Raw genomic sequence first — 17,910 nt, 5'->3', positions numbered from 1 at the left:
AGTGCAGAAAATATCTTAAAGGCAGGTTGAGAGCGCGCGGGGCATTTTATGTGACTTCAGAAGTAATAATAAAGTTTGCTTGATTGCAAACCACCCGGTGGCGCATCGTAAGTTAATGATACATAAAAATACCATTATATGAGACGCTCAGCGAATCTGAGGGTAATATATACAAATGTATTAGCGGTACAGACAGCTCTATCTTTTGATTAGTTATCTATTAAGACGGCTGGAAAGCTTGTGCAAAAGGAGTGTGATTCGATGACGCTGATGATCATGCCGGAGAGCCAACGCCGATTGAAGGGCCACGTAGGTCAAAGACGACGTAGAAGGCCTTGAGGAATGTGTCGCCGAGGATCTGCAGCGACAGACCCTGGTTTGATTGCATGCCACCATAGCAGACTGGATTCATGTTAGCAAGGTTTGTGTTGTACGGTATAGGGGCACTTGCCAGTTTCCCCGGTGGTTGTGTTGGTTCCAACCTCCGAAAATCCCATCAGACTACCAGGGACAGTTGCCAGATGCTGAGGTCCAATGGCAATGGAAAAGTTTGGCAGTTCCGCGCTACAAGGGTAGATGTAGCCCGTTGCGCTAGGTACATACTGCGCGCCGTGCACTTGCGCATAGTAGGCGTCAACGACGTGCTGGTCGAGGAGCATAAGCGAGGTTCCCGTGTCAGCGATAGTCGCGGTAGCCTGGTCATTCTTCTTGAGAGTTCCATTTCCGACCTTGTAGTATGCGGACTCGAACTTCCAGTATCCGCTCGAGGCATCGACGGAAGCGTTGACCAGATCGCCCTTGTACTTTGACTTGTCGATGACGCCGAATTCATACTCGCCAACGCTTTCGCTCTTGAGGGAGGCGCCGAGAACGGGTTCGTCGAGAACGTCGGCGATTGTCTCGAAGAATGAACGTTGCTGTTGGGGTTGGATCGTGTTGAGCCCACCGAAGCCGAGGCCGACTAAGCCGTTCGTGTAGGTGTCTTCCAAGAATGAAGCAGAAACTTGTGTGGGAAGACCGATGGCTTGGCCGGTGACGGTGACGCCGCCGACATTGATGGTATCTGTTCCTACTCCGCCAATTGCGTACGAGTCGTCGCCGTAAGTGATGTTAAAGGTTGAGCCTTCCATGTTCGAGAACGTAGAGGACTTGGAGGGATCATAGGCCGAACGCCCTTCAATTGAGCTCTTAGGGAGCCGTGTGTTCATCACCCATCTATCGCGAGATTAGCAGTGTCAATGAACCTCGGAAAAAGTCTTACACATCAGACGAGCCCGTGTCAAAGGTGACGACGAGCTCCTGGCCTCCAATCTTGATGGGCGAGACAAAGGCAGCATCTCCCTCCACGGATGCAGCACTGACGGCGCCACTCTGGTCTGGCTCGGTAATTGCGGCCTTGGAATCAGTGACAGCAGCCTTGACATTCGGCTCAAATGGTTCAAAATCCTCCAAGTCGATTCCAATGTTGGAAGGGACAATGCCGTATTTGAGGTAGGCTTTGCGCAGAGCCGTCGGACCATGGATAGTGTCGCTTCGCCGGACAGCCTGAACCTTGAACGACCGGCCTTTACCATCCTTCAAAGTGGGCGCAGAGAGCACACCAGAGCCGAGCCAGAGGGCGAAAAAGAGTGAGAGGAGTACCCGCATCGCGATCGATTACTTGCTGCGGCCGGGAAATCGAAAGAGAGTGTATCGCGCAGCCTCAAAGAGAGAAACGACAGACTTGCTCCAGAGCAATCAAATCGCACAGAATTATAAAAACGAAAGTGTTGGAGTCAGATCCAGACCAGACTCCGTGTTACTCGAAGGAAAGAAGATGAAAGAAAGGAAGGATAGGGGACAGACTCTCAGAGCAGTTGTCGCACCTATTTCGAGAAGAAAAGCGGATGATCAGAACATAAGGCTGGGATGCAGAGTAAATAAAGTGCAAAGCAGCAGTTCGAGGGAGAATTCCCTACGCACTCCGCTGCGAATGGCGAGCTCCCCTCATCTCATCTGTCTGACACGGTGGATTGACGGGTCATTGTTTCGAGCAGTCGGAGATCGCCATTAAGCGCATAGCTCGACTTGGCGCCTAGACAATGGCGACTGCCCCAGCCAACGAGGACGCGGGGCCTGGCCCGTTGCCATAGTCCTGAAACATGGAGCCCCCTGGTGCGCAGTTGAAACACTTTCGGCCAGTTCTCGGCCAGTTTGCGTTCAACCCAGGAGTCCAGGACTCAGCAGCGGCGACAGCTCAACACCGCATTCAGGCAGCAACCAAGCTGTCATAATTCAGTTGAAACAGAGACAGGAACCTCGACGAAATGCCGAATCCAAGGCGTTTGCAGAGGAAGAGTTCGTCCCACAATGTTGCTCTTCTGTCGTTATCGTCATGTGCCCACTGCCGATAAGGCTTCCAGCCTTGGACTTACCTTGCCTCGATCAATTATCAAGTCCAGCTTTTTCTCAGAATCTCAATACACAAGATCCTCCCATTTTCACAGATTGGCTGGCCGTTGATTCGTTCAGTGCCAAGATTAAGTCGTCGAGATGGTGCTCTCCAGAATGGCGTTGCTGCAAAACTGGCACAGCTGTCAGCACTCAACACCGCCAAGCTCAAAGAATCTGTGGGTCAGAAGTGTTTAAAGTTACTCCAGAGTGCGTTGACGATCAATAACTTGAAGAAATGATAGCCGGCCTAAAATGCTTCTACACGGCGTAGATCCGGCGACCGATCGCCTCCCACTGGAGCCAGGCCGACCAGAATAGAAGACGCGCTACCAACACTGAACAGCATGGCCACTTTTGGGCTTTGAAACGTGCATTGCGGCGATAACGAGATCTCTATCACCAGGATTGAGCGATATCACGTCGCCCAATGTCTTCGGAATTTCTTTTTGTTGACTTTGGGGATGCCAAAACTCAGCGGCTGGCTCTGTCCAGGAGAAAGCACGCGTTTCTGCAGAAAAACACCATCAGCGCCGGCGGGGCGAGCGTCTTCGGCGACACAAAACATCAATCCAGCGGCCATTCTCAAGCGACTCGACCCCTGAGCTCTCGACTGAAGCTATTCAACACGCGCAACAAGATGATGCAGTCCAAAATGCCTCTCTGGTGGCTTGTTCATTTGGAAGCGCCACCCCTTCTGCTCACTTGGCATGACACATACTATAGACCCTTATTTTTAGCACTGTGAGTCTGCATCAAAAAAAATATCGAGGCACCAGTCTCTAACGATTCGCAGATAAAGACACATTCTCCCACGCCATCTATCCGTTTGCTGCTGACGGCATGGTTACCTGGTGGGGGCATAAATCCATGGGCCAACCTGCCTTACTACAAGTCCTGCTGGCTACCAGCGCATACCACAAATCATGCCTTGAGAGGAATTCCAACAGTCACAGGTCTTTATATCTTCAGTCCGCCATATATTCCCTGCAACTGCGTACGAAATCCATCAAAGGGCTTCAGACCATTCTGGACAACCTCACCGATGCTTCGCTAGAAACAGCAATTTTGATTGTCGCTAATATGATTTGCGTAGAGGTGAGTACATTCCCTTTCTTTTTACAGCAGGGAGTAGCCATCAGGTATTTGCTAATCGGGAAAAGGCCGTTGCCGCACAGATCCATGCCGTTGACGCCCACATGAACGGTCTGCGCAGACTCGTTTACATGCAAGGTGGTTTAGACCTTTTGGACGGCCTGGCTATTTCTCAAATATACTGGTATGTGTTTTAATGTAGAAATATGCGCGACACACAGTGACCGTGGTACTAACCCGCTGGAAGTTGTACGTTTATGACAGCAGTCTTGACACGCTCTCCGCCAGCGTTCCCATGTCATCTGCATGGCGAAACAGAGTGCTTGAACAATCCAAAGTTGCTTAACCACATCGCAATACTCGACAGGCATCTTCTAGTGGGGCTTGATCTCTTTCCTCCCCTTGGTGTTAATACCTTTATTTGGGCATGAAATTCTCGCTTCGGCTCTTTCAGCGGTTAACTTTGTGTAGTTTGCTGCAGAGGCCGTCTCTTGTCAATCCGCTTGACGACAGTGTGATTAACCTCGCAGTCCACCAACCATTGTGCTTGTCCTTTGTGGGTACTGGGAGCAAGTCAAAAGCCTCTAAGACTTGCCTTGTTAATACATACCTTGACTCGGATCTTGGCATTGCAATGGGTTCGCTCTATCCCGTTTCTTGTAGAAGATCTTTGTTGAAGCCTGCACTCCACTCTGCCGACTCTTTCAGATCATGGCTGACGATCTGTTGTTCTGGATCCTTGTCGTCGTCGGCACGGCATCTGAAGGACTTGAATGCCACTGATGGTTCGTCGTTCGTCTAAGACGGCAGATCGCCTCGAAATAACTGATTGGGCCGCGGCATTGACTCTTTTGGATGGGTTTTTCTTTTTCGAGCGGCCGGGTGAGAACAATGCGGAAAAGCTCTGGGAGGTATACCGTACGAGCAGTGTAACACGCAACGCAATGAACCCTAGCGGCTAGGCCAACACTCGTCCTCTAAGAGATGGAACTAAACCCACGCACACTTGTGCCCCACCACGTGTGTTGCCAATCCGGGTCCAAGCTTGTCTGAGGCTCTGAGCCGCAGCGGCGGTCATCAGCGCCAGCCAATGTCAGCCGTCGTCAACGCTGCGCTATCGCCATTCACGGTCAGGAATTTGATATATCAGGGCGGTCGATACCGCCAGTAGAGCTACGTTACCTTGTCGTTCTTTCGAGCGTTGAAGCTGAGGAACCTGACTCGCCGTTCGACGCTATTCTATCTTCCAGGCTTCCAGGGAGCCCCAACGATGCCAGAGTACGCAAAGCCCGTCAGAGCTGAGCCATGGATGTTAGATCCATCGCGCTCCATCTTCATCGAGCTTGACCAGATTGGGTGAAGATTCCCCTCCTGTTGATTGGCCGGGCGTATTTCTTCATCTCGACCCCCCTCAGCCTCTTCGGTACTATGGCGCCTTTCTAGAAGAGGAATTGCTCACACAGCTTGTATATGGCTGCTTCACGTTTAAGCTCACGAACCTCTATAGCGCTCATACAACATCCCACTAAGACCAGGAGGAGCCAGGGTATAAAGAGAGGCTCATCATGCCTTCCTCGACCTCTCGGACTCAACAACATTCAAACTATCAATCCTCTTCCTACTTCGCCAGAACGAAAGAACCCTCACGATGGACAGTACTGCCGAAGTTCGAGTCCTAGCCAAGGGCGCCGATAATGCCACCCGAAGGACAATTTTGCACTCTCTTCGCGACCTCTCTTTGTCTCTTGAAACTCCCCACGACACATTGCAGCACATCTGCTACATGGTACATACCTTGCATATCACATTCTAACATCAGTATTCCTCGCTAATGGTACTATAGCACACTCAAATCAGCACTAGCATGAGTCGGTATAGATCTGAGACTCTTCAACTACCTCAGCGAAAGTAGTGCACCCTTGAGTGTTGATGAGTTGGCCGAAAAGGCAGGCGCCGCGCCAGGCTTGCTTGGTATGTCCACTACCGCATTTGTTGATGACATCCCATTGACTCTATGGTTAGGCCGTGTTTTGCGCTACCTATCTTCCATAGGAACTATCAAGGAGACAGCCAAGGACAGCTTCACTGCCAATAATATCACACGGGCCCTAGCTATGCCTGCGGTCCAATCCGGTGTTTACCATAAGTATGTCTCTAGGAATTCCAGATACATCACCCATCACGACCAGCACCACATCACACCCTCATCTTTTCTTCGCTCATCATTGACTAACCACTCCCTCCAGCTTCGGCTACATCGCCCCCGCAATCATCACCCTTCCCGACCTCCTTATCAAACACAAATACCAAGACATCACATCGCCCACCGACACCCCAATGCAAATCGCCTTAAACACACCAGAACCAGCCTTCATCTGGGTCCAACCCCGACCCGAAGCCCACGCGCACTTCAATCGTTTCATGGAGATCCACCACAGTAGTAAACCCCGGTGGTTCGAGCTGTACCCGATCGCCGAAACAGGCGCAGGACCTCGACCCCGAGCAGGTATTTTTTGTTGATATCGGTGGTGGTATTGACATCATACCGTGGAGATAAAGCAGCTGAATCCGCAGATCACGAATCGGATGATTGTGCTGGAGATGGGGATTGTTTTGCCGGCTGTTATTAAGCATGAAGGGAGACGAGGCCATGGAGCATTATTTCTTTCAGGTGCAGCCTGTTACAGGTACCCTCTCCCCTCCCGCCTCCTCCTAGACTAAACATATCTCCACTCCCCAGGCGCCCACTGCTACTTCCTCAGCAACATAATGCGCAACTACCCGGACAGCAAAGCCGTGCTGATCCTGCAAAACATCGTCGCCGCCATGGGCCCCGACTCCGTCATCCTAATCAACGACATGGTGCTCCCCAATTCCGGCGCACACTGGCACGTCACGCAGGTCGATAGCGCCATGATGACTATGCTTGCAGCGCTCGAGAGGACGCATCAGCAGTGGCTTGAGCTTATGGAGAAGGCGGGGTTGAGGATTAACAGGATTTGTAGTCCGGTTGCGGGGGGGTAGAGTTTGATTGAGTGTGTGCCTCTTTAGGGGTTCTCCGGGAGTTATTAGGGGGTTTGTCTTATACGGTGTGGAAGTTGAGGTCTAGGATATATACTGGTAACTGGAGCAAGGCTAGGGCAAGTCACAATAGATATAATCACGAATCTTATGCTTAATATTATAAAAGGTCTAGTCAGATGGTATCAAAACTTCTTACGCCAACAAACTCCAATGAAAATGCAGTCAGAACAAGAACAAAAGCGCAATCACTCATCATCCGGGAGAACCTCCTTCGGATCCTCGCCCACCAACTCCCCAACAGCCCTTACAACCTGCTTAATCGCCACAGACGCCGGGCTATCAGGGAAATTGTCGACAAAGCTCTCGCCATAGTCACACGCCATTCCAACCCTAGGATCAAGCGGGACGGCGCCGAGGAAAGGGATGCCCATTTTCTTCGCAAGGCGTCTCCCACCACCGGTCGTCGCCCGGAAGATCTTGGACTCGTGATCGCACGACGGGCAGACGAACCCGGACATATTCTCTACGAGACCCAGGATGCGGATCCCGGCCTTGCGGCAGAAGTCAATCTCCTTCCGGACATCGAGGAGGGAGACTTCCTGCGGCGTCGTGACGACTACAGCGCCGTCGACGCCACTCTCCTTGAGCAGAGAGTTCACAGAGAGATGCTCGTCCGAGGTTCCCGGTGGCGTATCCACAATCAAATAGTCCATCTCGCCCCAGTCCACATCCTTGAGGAATTGCTTGATCAACCCGTTCTTCTTCGGACCCCGCCAGATCACCGCGTCGTCGCGATTCGGTAGCATAAATTGCACGCTCATCACACCCAAGTTATCAGATACCCAAACGGGACTCCACCCCGCATTGCTAACGTGGATAGTCTCCGACTCAACACCCATCATCTTCGGAATGCTCGGTCCACAAATATCCGTATCCATAATCCCAACTGTCGAATCCGGGTTCGAGGCGAAGCCGTGCGCGAGGAGGGAGGAAAAGGTCGATTTGCCAACGCCGCCTTTGCCGGAGAGGACGAGGATCTTGTGTCGGACGGAGGCGAGGCGCGAGGTTATGAGGGGGATGTCGGGGTCTGGGCCTTTTGGCGCGGATGCGCAGATGGATTGGTTTGGGCAGCCGGCGCAGGCGTCGCCTTGGCCTGCTTGGTCGGATTCGGGCCCTGGACAGTGTTCTGCGGGGGTTGTTAGTATGTAGAGAGAAGAGAGGTGGGGTGGTCGGGAGATGGTCGTCGTACCTGGCTCGGGCGCAACGAGATTTGGAGGGGTCTTTGTCGGTGCCTCGAGGTAGGTAGATGTCGGCTCTTCGAAAGAGGGCGCCATGACTCCGACGGAGCGTTCAACGCTTCCTCGATGCGCAGATGGTTTCGTGTGAGTTCGATCAAATCGCGGGGTAACGAGGTCCGGCCTCGAGGGTAAGAGAGGGCTATGTAACGAGTAGGTTCCTGGGATATGCTCTTCGGAAATAGGGTCTATTCTCTAGAGAGAGAGAGTTTATGCGAAGGTCGAAAAGATCAAAAATAAAAGGTGTGGCAAGGCTTCCGCGGATCGGAGGTGTGCTTGATAATCGACACCCCGCGGGCCGGAAATGACAAACGCTTGGGTGGCGATTGGTGCAGTCCATACTAGATAGTAACAGCCACTTCACTTCAAAACCTACCAGATGTCCTTTATTTCTGCTAGTGGGTATACTTGGCTACTACATAATAGATCTTGCACAGCATTTCTCGGGGAATATAACCTAGTACCAATATCGGATTGTAATTCCTCTGTGGAAGGCTCGGAACAATGGTTTATCCGCGCCGCAGGATATGATAGCCTGAGGCTGCAATCATCTTCACGCAGCCTTGTCGCCTTCCCCACCTTCAACAAGTGATGTCACTTGCCCTCTGAAGACCCTCTCTGCAGGATATCTGGCCATCCACAACCTTCCTATCCTATTATTAGTTGGAGTTAGTCCCTTGATGGAAGTGACTAGCACGGTAACTTGGGGCTGGTGTCGGAATCGACAGGGCCAGGCTTTCCAGAATCAAGGCGTGTAACGCTTGAGACTCTATACACAGCGGCGATGCCGCAGCACAGTCCTCCTCGTTCGCATGTGGTCTTTCTCGTGGCTATCTATATTGTTTCACGATGCCAACGAGCTTACCATCAACGAATCATGGACCGAACCGAAATGAGAAGACGAGAGTGCTGTATGGCCAACATTCCTCCGGTAAGGACAAAGGTTGTGATACAATATGGTGGCAGGATGGTGTCATGGCGACTGTCTGCTTGAGAAGCAAAGATCGTCAAGCTTGAGGCCTAAATGGCTGAGATAGCTCCGCGGAAATGCAAGAATAGTCACGACGCTTATGCACGGTAGCCTCTTCGGCACATGAAGTGAAGGCGTACTCGAGAAGGGGAGCGGGCATTCGCAACGGTATTACAGCAGACCAGTGAGCAACCTAGCTTGTCTAAAAATGAATCCAAGTTAGGCACTTAATATGCCCAGGAACTTGTGTCTATACAAGGGTGAAGAATACTTGCTCTTGACCCAAGACTCTTATGTCAGTCGAGGTCCTGGTTTGTATATGACCATTTGAATCATTCTGGAAGTAATTGCCCTAATGCTGCCAAATGCATTAACTTGGGAAAAGTCAAATATGAAACTCCAACTTGTCACCCCCAAGACATTGTGTCTTGAAGACATGGAACCAGGAGCCGCCGGTTGGTTCCGAATCTAAGCACGAGCCTTCTGAATCCAGTCAATCGCTTTCCAAAAGGTACGGGATCTATGTGGTTATTAGCAATGTCCAATCGAAAAAAGAAAAAAGAAAAAAAAAAGAAACGGAAATAGTACTCACAAACCGCGCCGGGCTCTCGGTAGCAGGGAAGTGACCCACTCCCTCCATCGCCTTGAACTTTGCGCCCTTGATCTTCTTCGCAGTCGCCTCGCTCATCTGCGGAGTAGTACTCCAGTCAAACTCACCAGTGAGGAAATAAATGGGACACTTCTTCACATCAATGCTGGCAACACGGTCCCTTGCATCAAAGCCCCCAAAGTAGAAATCAAGATCCCCGTGGAAGATCTCATACGCCTGAGCGCTGTACAGATGCCAAATGAGCTGCTTGTTCACTAACGGCGCGCTCGGAGCCATCATGCCGTATATCCAATCCGGGTTGAGGAGCGATTGGTTGATGACAGGCGACTTGTCGTTGAATTGCCGCTTCATAGTCAGACAGTCGCAGCCCTGGAGCGGGATCGTTCCACCTGCGCCGACTTCTTCTGCGCGGATGGCAACCGCAACACATACCTGGCCAGCCATCGAGGCGCCACAGACAATGGGCGTGTTCAGCTTGAGCATCTTGATGAACTCGCGGATTGCGCCGACGTAAGATTCCTCGGTCTTGGTGTGGTTCCCAGGGAGGTGGTTCTTGCCTGGAAAGCTGCGGCCGTGCGCGGGAAGATCAATGGCGTACATTGTGCACCTCGACCGCATGGTGGAATCATTCATCACGCCGTGGTACTGCCGGCTGTCGCTGCCTGCTGTGTGGAGGAAGACGATTTCCTGCGGGCCGGTACCGCTGGTTTCGTAGAAGACCTTGGTTTTTCCCCAGACGGGTGGGTCAATGAAGACGTATTTACCTGTAAGGTGGTCCTCGCCGGGCTCGGCTTGCTGGTCTTCGGCGAAAGGCCCGTGAAGCCCCTCGCGGATTACCTCTAGGAGTCGGGTGGTAAGATGGGCGAACTGTCTGAATTTCTCGTGGTCTCCTTGGACGCCTGCTCCGTCTTGAACGACGTTCATTCCCTACTGTATCCTAGCTACGAATTATGTTCTTGCCATGATTGGGTACATACCTGAATGCCAACAAAGCTAGTGTAAGGAGCTTTGGGAGATGCAGAAAAAAAAACCTCCCAGTGTTCAGGCTGGGCCACTAGGGCAAAGTCGGCCTGTGAAGATCGGCCGATGGACACTGTAGTTCGTGAGCCAGGCTCGACAGACACTAGGATAGCATCATCTGAGCCGGTCGAGTGAACGCCCATTGTTACCGGATTATGGATGTCCTCATTGTGGATGAATTCTTGCCATTGGGGGTCATTATCCAACAGTTTGTTTAACTTCTTCAGAGCGGGACTGGCTGCCTCTGGTAGCGACCTCCATGCATACGCAGAGCTGTTGGTAGACATTGTTTAGGCTGGACTTCAGATAAGATAGGTGTCTGGAAGAGATGAGGTAAGGTGAGTGGGAGTTGATCGAGATCTGGAAAAGCTGGAGAAGATGATGATGACAATTTATATCCATGCCCGCAAACCCCGCGCGGGGTCTCCGCATGAAGTCATGCGCTGTGCTACCATGATCAAAGCCATAACCACCATCGAGGGGACAGTATCTTAGCAAGTTGCTGAGCTCGCCTTTTCATCAGCCAACGAGGTTCGTTCGGAAGACATGGAACCGAGAGTCTGGCCCTTTCAGATTCGTTAGTTCGCGCTCCACTCAAACTTGGTCTCTACAACGCATACAGTGTACAGTTCAAGTTCAAGGACACTCGAGCGCCTAAGCTTGAATCAGGTTCAGATCCGCTGCGTTGGCGTCTTTCGAGAGACTCGGGCCTATGGATCTGTGAACCTTGGACGAGAACACAAAGTACCTGCCGGCTCTTTCAAAAGTCCGTCGGCTATATGTGACTGGGGAAGCTTGCGGGAAATCGAAGTACAAAAGCGATAGCCGTCAATTGCTTCTCGCTTAACTTCAATTCAATCTCAAGCTTTAACCAGCGTGATCCAAATGCCAAGGAGTCTGGTTGCTTCGACCTTTTCCTGTTTGAGCAAACACATCCTCGTGGTCGAAGCTATCAATGCGCCCTGAGCAAGCCGCACTCGGGTTCTCGCCTTCGTTTCGCAAACTTTGACCAATATCTAGGACACAACGGCATACCGTCTCGGCGTCTCGGGATCATCGTAGCTTTCTCTCACAAGTCCTCGTGCTCGGGCTACTTTCCACAAAACCCTGGTTTGTCATCGTTGAGTCTCGAACTCCCCATCAATAGTATGTCGTTCATTTGCTGTCCTGAGAAACGCACTGGATCAAAAGCCCTCTGAGGCTGTTATCAGCTTTGATGGTCCGGACATCTGGTACACCAGCATGACATGAATGCACATGGCTTTCTTCAAGGACATTGCAGCGCACATGTGCTTAGTACGCGTGCATGGTGCGCCTTCGATCCAATCGGCGACTATCATTAGAAGATCCGGGTAACTTCATATCATTTGAAGCTGAGGAAATGCTTTGAGCACTTCGAGTTTTTGAGAACCTGTGTCAGTGGGGCTATCTTTGTGATCAACCGTGAGTCCGATGTCACAACACTCGCTGAGCGGACAAGGGGGGCAAAATGAGCCCTTGTTTGACATAGGCGCAAGTAAAATGCGGAACCTAGGAACGGAGTAGTTGGCACCACGCGACTGCGTAAATCCTGACAGTCTCTACTCCCTTCTAACAAGAATATCACTAGCCGCAGAATCGGATAAGAGGTATCATAGATGTGGTGTCTGAACCGACACTCGGCCTCCTTGGGAGAGCAGCCAGGATCTCCTGGCTCCTCAGAGATGCAACTTTCCCACTGTGATGATATCATATCCCCTGCAGCCGATTTATCAAGGCGGGGTCGTCGTGCAAAGCAACCAAACATCGAACCTCAACGGTCGGGACAAAGAAAAAATGGCTCGCCAACAATAAACTCGGAGCCTCGTTGCGCATTGACCAGGGGTAAGCGGGTGGGATGCAAAGAGGAACCATGTCTGCAGCTGTGAATGGTTGGCTGACCCGCGATGACCGGGGTAGCTGACGAATATCAAGGCGCCCTGTATGCATGTAATTCAAGGATAATAGGTGTGAGTAAGAGAAATATTTCGTCGCTCCTCAAAGCTTGGATTGCAAGATTCGCAATACCCCAGCAACCCGCGGTTGCCGCTCACAGCGCAAGCAGGGGTCCAATCCATGCATAAGGGACTCCTTTATACCTCTGCGCTCTGCAGTAAACATAAGACTATCATTCGCGTTAGCTTTGTCAAGGAAAGTCAAAAGCAAGATTTCCCTGGGGCTCCCTGATGATCCTCCCCTCCCACTTGGGCGAGCGTTCCTCCGCCATTGGCCTGAGGCGAGCCTAGGCGAGGTCTCTCCAATGCAGCCTTCGGGAGGTCCACATTCAGTAAGACGGGATGCACTGCCTCAAGTGAAGTCTTGCATAAAACTGTCTCATGCTCTCTTTGTTGCCGAAATTCCAGTCAGCGACGAGTTCCTGTGACGTGATCGGATCTCCAAATGCGGGCTGGCCCCTCTCAGGGGAGGGGCCAATCAGATCACAAGACCCTGCTTGGGTTAGTGGCTTAAATAGAGCGCTGACCATCACATGCCAACGCCTTCTTTTCGCTTCTCAACAACTCTCCGCCTCTCAACGCACTCAAAATTATGGATTGCGGCCTCTCAACAGGCACTCAGCTCCCGAGCGATGGGCTACGGGAACGGAATGTGGCCTCTTATTCTGACCTAAACGTCAATTCTGAGATTCCCACCGTCACACCCGAGAGCAATGGCAAGGACAAGGCGGGCAAGACCTTTGGTCGTACTCCAGACGGTACAGGTATGCAATTATTCTCAGCACCACCCTCCTTTGAAATGTGTCAATTGGACAAGTTGCTATCCTTGTTATCACCCAAACACTCGGAGAGGCTGAAGAAGCTAACAATCGCCGTGTTTAGTGTTCACCGTGCCTCAAACCCATGACATGGTCTCGCAGCTTTTGTCGCCCTCCGAGCCAAAGAACCTTTCTGACCTACTCGTTTTGACCATACTCGTTGCTCACATTTTCCTGCTATGGGTGCTCCCTGCAGCGGCCAGAGTCCCTGTCTTTGCAGCCCTTTACCTCTTCTGGCGTGCTGGTTACAATGCGGGGATTGGCTGGCTGCTTCACAACCAGTCTCATCACAAGACCCTCGTACGCTGGGCTGAGAAGTCGAATATCTTTGTGAACCCATCCACCGGCAAGAACCCTTACCCTCAGCTTTATAACTTGATCAAGCGTGAACTGGAAACCAAAATCCCCCACGACTATTCCTTCGAGGAAGCTCCGATTGAGTACAATACCTGGCTTGTCTTCAGACGCCTGGTAGACCTGATCTTGATGTGTGACTTCACCTCTTACTGCCTCTTTGCGATCGCCTGTAGCCGGCATCCTACTAACGAAAGCGTGCTGATGACCATCCTGCGGTGGACTTCCGGCATCGCACTGTTCCTCTTCAATCTCTGGGTCAAGCTTGACGCCCATCGGGTGGTCAAAGATTATGCCTGGTACTGGGGTGATTTCTTCTACCTCATCGACCAAGACTTGACGTTTGACGGGGTCTTTGAGATGGCACCTCACCCCATGTATTCGGTCGGATATGCCGGCTATTACGGTATTTCACTGATGGCAGCAAGCTATAAGGTGCTGTTCATTTCTATTATCGCCCATGCAGCTCAATTCGCTTTCCTCGTGTTTGTCGAGAATCCTCATATTGACAAAACGTACAATCCTCCCCCACCGCGAAAACGTACTCCCACTATCACCGATCAAGACTCGGTCTCGACGACATCGCAGCGTCCGGATTCTCCAAATGCGCCATCCTTGCACGATGAAGCTGTGCCCCACGCGCCAACGTTCAGCAGTCCGCCCCCCTCTGTTCACAATCTCCTTGGGCTCAACAATCTAGACTTGTATAGAATCACGGACAGTTCGTCTATCCTGGTCCAGTTCCTCATGTTCTCGTTGACTGTTTTGACACCTTCGACACCCTGGTATCAGTTCCTCTTTGTGGTGAACGCCGCGGTCTGGAGGCTCTGGTATTCCTTGGGTGTCGGGTATCTTCTCAATCGACAGTCCAGTAGTAAAGCATGGACCCGGCACTTTGTCAAGTATGGCGAGACGCCTCATGAGGCGTGGAACCAATGGAAAGGCACGTACCACCTAAGCATGATCATGTGTTACACGAGCTTCATCGCAGCCGTGTGGAAGATGTACACTTTTCCCTCTGATTGGGGGTACGGTCTCGCTATTCTCCGCCATGTGCTAGGAGCTAGTCTTATCAGTCTCCAACTTTGGACATCGATGAGTATCTACGAATCGCTCGGCGAATTTGGCTGGTTCTATGGGGATTTCTTCTTTGATGAATCCCCCAAGCTGACCTACAATGGCATCTATCGTTTCTTGAACAACCCTGAGCGTGTTCTGGGCTTGGCCGGTGTTTGGGGCGCTGTTCTCATCACCGCAAGTGGCACCGTGGCTTTCCTCGCCTTCCTAAGTCACATACTTAGCCTGGGTTTCATTCAATTTGTGGAACGACCTCACATGCAGAAGCTGTATGGCCGAAGCTTGCGTCAAGATGCGGGTCTTGTAAAGAGTCTGAAACGGTCCCTTCCGCCTTCACTGAAACAGTTGCACGGCAGTGTGGACAAGATGTTCGATGAGTCGTACGAGTTCATCGAAGAAATTATTGACAGCGCACGGCCTAAGCTCGCCGCTGGCGTGAACACGTTCGTCCGGGACACAACTGCGCTTTTCCAGAAATATCCTGCCCGTGTTACCATCTCACGCATTGATGCTGACTTGGCCGGGTACGATCTGCGGGACTACTCTCTGTCCGTCGATGCAAGTGGCTCACTACCTCTCGATGAAGGCGACCTCAGCAAGGAGGGAGACGCCGCTCGCACGCCTCTTGACCGACGCGGTGACTTCGAAAACCTCGTCTTCCCGTACGGTGCCCCGGTTAAAGTCAAATGGACTGCCCCTCTCAACCACAGCAAGAAGGACTGGATTGGTCTGTACAAGGTTACTGACAACACATCCCGAGAGGTCTCCCGCGTGTCTTCCCAAGGCAGATGGGTTGCCATCAATGAAGGCTCGTACGACAACCTCACCTGCGAAAAGGGCATTATCACCAGTGATCTTGTCTCAACCATCCAAATTGACGGTGGGGACAAGCACGAAATCGCAACTGGTGAGGTGTCTTTCTCCGGAGACAAGCTCTTTTGGAGCCAAGGTGTATTTGAATTCCGCTACCACCACAACGGCAAGCACAATGTCATGGCCATCTCAAGACCGTTTGAGATCCGTATTCCTCGTTTCGAAGAGGAAGATCACTTTGACATGTCCCAGACAGCCGTTGAAACGAGCCTTTTGCCTGTGGTCCAGAACTGCTTCGACCTAGACCCGGAGATCGCACCGGAGACTGTCGAGGAACAGTACGGAAGCTTGGTCGATCGGGATGGTAAATTCGCCAAGAGAGTCGTTTTTGCCGTTCACCAAATGTGAGCCCTTATACCTATTTACTGCAGTCATGGTTGTGCTAACCCATTTCTAGGTTCGGTGTTGAGTTCGCCCCTGAGGTCGTCCGCTCCGACGGCAATGTCCGCAACCTCGCCCGGCGGATCTGCAACGCAAAGAGAGTCCTGGTAAGTCGGACCTTCAACTCCGAATCCCTTTAATCCCTATCTCAACCTCACTCAGCCTTCGCGTCTTGCCTTACTAACATCACAATCACTAGGCTCCTTATAGTATTTCCCGAAACGGCGCCACCACGCCAACTGAGGGCAAAGAATAAACTCCCAGTGAGATGGCTTACGAATACCTGAAACGGCCGCCATAGAGATGGACATGTTTAGACGTCAGATTGAGTGCCTGGGGCTGATAATCTTTATCCATCCTAACGCTCTCTCAACCCTGATGAAATGAAGAAAATGGAAAATAAAAAAGGGGAACAGGGGAGTTCGGCAAAGTGGTTCCTGGCTTTGATTGTCCTTTCCCATGGATACAGGATATATCACTAGAGGGGGGTGTTTTGCATGGACTACACGGGGAGTAGGCGGTAGTTGGGTGGTGTCGCTTCCTTTCTTGCTTTCGTACATATACATTGTTAGGACATAAATATCATTATATCAAAGTAGTCAATTTATATTACCTTAAAAATCTTCAGTTTTCCATACACCAAATGGCATTTTCCAAATTATTGCCAATGCTCCTGTTAAACTATCAAACGAATCCTACCACATCGAGTCCACTTCCTAGGATATATTTCACAGTACCTCATATCACAACCAGACAGCACAGATCAGAACATGACATGATAAGCCCATAAAGCCAAGATCAGACCCTTCCTCTTAATCCATATCATCGAGCCTGGATTCTAGAAGTATCAGTTTCGCCTCGAGACGTTCCAGTGCGCGTGAAATTCTCTCAGAAGCACTAGCATCAAGTTCGAGTGGCTCAGAGGGTTTAGACTCTAGATGAGAAGGAGGATCCTCGGGCCCAGGCATAACAGGAGGATTGGGAGCGAAACCATCAGCACGAGCTACAGCAGGGTTGCTGACATCGTCTAGTTTGTCTACAGGCCAGTCGCGGCTGTGGGACGGTCGGTGGAATGTCCGGACGGGACGGGTTCCTCGTTGAGCAGCGTCATGCCCCAACATTTCCATCTCGGTGCGAGACAAGCTGGGTGTGATATTCTTCCTTTTTGCAGAGAAGTCTGTCCAGGGGATGGATGCAGCACCTTCCACACCATGCCTACCGCCAAGATACCACTCGGGTTCGTCAGGGACATCACCGGCTCCCCTGCAGGCACGGCAAACGCGAAAATGGCGACCAGCGGGGTCGGTGAGTTTTGATTTGGGCTCTTTCGATGGGGCTTGTCCGGGGGCCTGCTGCTCCAGAAGCGAGTGTTCCATTTTTTTGGTCAATTCGTCTGCCTCTGTGAACGACATAGAGAATGGGTAAGTGGTGTCGGCAGACATCACGTCGTAATGTAGGGGCCTTTTGTGAGCATTCCATTCCTCCTCCAAGCGATTCAGGGAGTCGAAATAACTCTGGCTCGCTGGCCATCTAGTTGCATTGCTCTGTGGCGGAAGCGCCACGCGGATTGCTGGGACTGTGTCTTCTGGACGGGCGAGCATCGCTGGGCCGAGTTGGCAACCGTTCGAGGTTTCTGGCGCGAATCCTGAGCTTGCACTTGTGTTCGCGTCAGATCTGTGTATCTCTTCTCCCCGCTCCGATAATGAAGGCTCTGACAAGAGAGATGGTATAGTAGGGGTCGAGACCACCGAGCCATTAGCCGTAGCCGCCGAGTCCGGTGTCACCATGGGCTCTGGTGAGCTATGAGAAGGCGGACCACGTTGGCTGCAGGGGTGACTTGGTTCCATCTTGACCGTCAACACTTCAACTTTCCGCAAGGCCACGAGTTCTTTGGTCACCCGGCTGAGATTAAGACGAGAGGAGAATTTCTGTTTCCAATTAGAGGTCCTGGTCCACGATCATTGGATTGAGAATCAACCGGCATACCTCA

The 17,910-nt window shown here is 51.6% G+C and overlaps 8 protein-coding genes across 8 annotated transcripts; 4 read left to right on the top strand and 4 right to left on the bottom strand.

Moving 5' to 3' along the window:
* Positions 1-146: 146 nt before the first annotated feature.
* Positions 147-2,006, bottom strand: BJX68DRAFT_229953 (pepsin-like aspartic protease). The gene is made up of 3 exons (XM_071039133.1): positions 1,262-2,006; positions 452-1,215; positions 147-402 (listed from the first exon to the last, which is right to left on the bottom strand). Exons 1-3 carry the CDS (start codon positions 1,645-1,647, stop codon positions 275-277), a joined length of 1,278 nt encoding a protein of 425 aa, XP_070902888.1. The 5' UTR covers positions 1,648-2,006; the 3' UTR covers positions 147-274.
* An 854-nt stretch (positions 2,007-2,860) lies between these two features.
* Positions 2,861-3,871, top strand: BJX68DRAFT_263545 (uncharacterized protein; the record flags this gene model as incomplete). The annotated part of the gene is made up of 5 exons (XM_071044714.1): positions 2,861-3,096; positions 3,171-3,178; positions 3,227-3,528; positions 3,594-3,709; positions 3,793-3,871. 5 exons carry the CDS (start codon positions 2,861-2,863, stop codon positions 3,869-3,871), a joined length of 741 nt encoding a protein of 246 aa, XP_070902887.1.
* Positions 3,825-4,392, top strand: BJX68DRAFT_195383 (uncharacterized protein). The gene has a single exon (XM_071037463.1). The coding sequence runs from the start codon at positions 3,953-3,955 to the stop codon at positions 4,325-4,327; it is 375 nt and encodes a 124-aa protein (XP_070902886.1). The 5' UTR covers positions 3,825-3,952; the 3' UTR covers positions 4,328-4,392.
* A 781-nt stretch (positions 4,393-5,173) lies between these two features.
* Positions 5,174-6,549, top strand: BJX68DRAFT_263544 (uncharacterized protein; the record flags this gene model as incomplete). Its single annotated transcript, XM_071044713.1, has 6 exons — positions 5,174-5,311; positions 5,369-5,397; positions 5,429-5,496; positions 5,548-5,671; positions 5,772-6,031; positions 6,266-6,549. The coding sequence occupies 6 exons, from the start codon at positions 5,174-5,176 to the stop codon at positions 6,547-6,549; spliced, it is 903 nt and encodes a 300-aa protein (XP_070902885.1).
* A 120-nt stretch (positions 6,550-6,669) lies between these two features.
* nbp35 (Fe-S cluster-binding ATPase) lies at positions 6,670-8,107 on the bottom strand. The gene is made up of 2 exons (XM_071039132.1): positions 7,799-8,107; positions 6,670-7,735 (listed from the first exon to the last, which is right to left on the bottom strand). The coding sequence occupies exons 1-2, from the start codon at positions 7,881-7,883 to the stop codon at positions 6,795-6,797; spliced, it is 1,026 nt and encodes a 341-aa protein (XP_070902884.1). The 5' UTR covers positions 7,884-8,107; the 3' UTR covers positions 6,670-6,794.
* Positions 8,108-9,282: 1,175 nt separating this feature from the next.
* On the bottom strand, positions 9,283-11,341 carry BJX68DRAFT_279289 (alpha/beta fold hydrolase; the record flags this gene model as incomplete). The annotated part of the gene is made up of 3 exons (XM_071048704.1): positions 10,402-11,341; positions 9,411-10,351; positions 9,283-9,334 (listed from the first exon to the last, which is right to left on the bottom strand). The coding sequence occupies exons 1-3, from the start codon at positions 10,729-10,731 to the stop codon at positions 9,283-9,285; spliced, it is 1,323 nt and encodes a 440-aa protein (XP_070902883.1). The 5' UTR covers positions 10,732-11,341.
* Positions 11,342-12,979: 1,638 nt separating this feature from the next.
* On the top strand, positions 12,980-16,518 carry BJX68DRAFT_229941 (phosphatidylethanolamine N-methyltransferase). The gene is made up of 3 exons (XM_071039131.1): positions 12,980-13,181; positions 13,300-15,883; positions 15,937-16,518. Exons 1-3 carry the CDS (start codon positions 13,010-13,012, stop codon positions 16,058-16,060), a joined length of 2,880 nt encoding a protein of 959 aa, XP_070902882.1. The 5' UTR covers positions 12,980-13,009; the 3' UTR covers positions 16,061-16,518.
* An 18-nt stretch (positions 16,519-16,536) lies between these two features.
* BJX68DRAFT_195266 (uncharacterized protein) lies at positions 16,537-17,863 on the bottom strand. Its single transcript, XM_071037462.1, has one exon. It carries the CDS (start codon positions 17,765-17,767, stop codon positions 16,733-16,735), a length of 1,035 nt encoding a protein of 344 aa, XP_070902881.1. The 5' UTR covers positions 17,768-17,863; the 3' UTR covers positions 16,537-16,732.
* Positions 17,864-17,910: the final 47 nt, after the last annotated feature.

This window comes from Aspergillus pseudodeflectus (assembly GCF_044049435.1).
Source record: "Aspergillus pseudodeflectus strain CBS 756.74 chromosome Unknown BJX68scaffold_7, whole genome shotgun sequence".
Classification (NCBI taxonomy): Eukaryota; Fungi; Ascomycota; class Eurotiomycetes; order Eurotiales; family Aspergillaceae; genus Aspergillus; species Aspergillus pseudodeflectus.
The sequence above is the reverse complement of the archived record's forward strand: the minus strand, read 5'-3'. Positions and strand labels throughout refer to the sequence as shown.

What these genes read in the sequence shown, in the direction of transcription:
- BJX68DRAFT_229953 (XM_071039133.1), bottom strand. Translation starts at nt 1,647, where the DNA reads ATGCGGGTACTCCTCTCACTCTTTTTCGCCCTCTGGCTCGGCTCTGGT. An exon ending in GACACGGGCTCGTCTGATGT is followed by an intron (nt 1,216 to 1,261) that starts GTAAGACTTTTT and finishes ATCTCGCGATAG; the next exon opens with ATGGGTGATGAACACACGGC. An exon ending in CACAACCACCGGGGAAACTG is followed by an intron (nt 403 to 451) that starts GCAAGTGCCCCT and finishes ACATGAATCCAG; the next exon opens with TCTGCTATGGTGGCATGCAA.
- BJX68DRAFT_195383 (XM_071037463.1), top strand. Translation starts at nt 3,953, where the DNA reads ATGAAATTCTCGCTTCGGCTCTTTCAGCGGTTAACTTTGTGTAGTTTG.
- nbp35 (XM_071039132.1), bottom strand. Translation starts at nt 7,883, where the DNA reads ATGGCGCCCTCTTTCGAAGAGCCGACATCTACCTACCTCGAGGCACCG. An exon ending in TCTCGTTGCGCCCGAGCCAG is followed by an intron (nt 7,736 to 7,798) that starts GTACGACGACCA and finishes CAACCCCCGCAG; the next exon opens with AACACTGTCCAGGGCCCGAA.
- BJX68DRAFT_229941 (XM_071039131.1), top strand. Translation starts at nt 13,010, where the DNA reads ATGGATTGCGGCCTCTCAACAGGCACTCAGCTCCCGAGCGATGGGCTA. An exon ending in TCGTACTCCAGACGGTACAG is followed by an intron (nt 13,182 to 13,299) that starts GTATGCAATTAT and finishes CGCCGTGTTTAG; the next exon opens with TGTTCACCGTGCCTCAAACC. An exon ending in GTTTTTGCCGTTCACCAAAT is followed by an intron (nt 15,884 to 15,936) that starts GTGAGCCCTTAT and finishes ACCCATTTCTAG; the next exon opens with GTTCGGTGTTGAGTTCGCCC.
- BJX68DRAFT_195266 (XM_071037462.1), bottom strand. Translation starts at nt 17,767, where the DNA reads ATGGAACCAAGTCACCCCTGCAGCCAACGTGGTCCGCCTTCTCATAGC.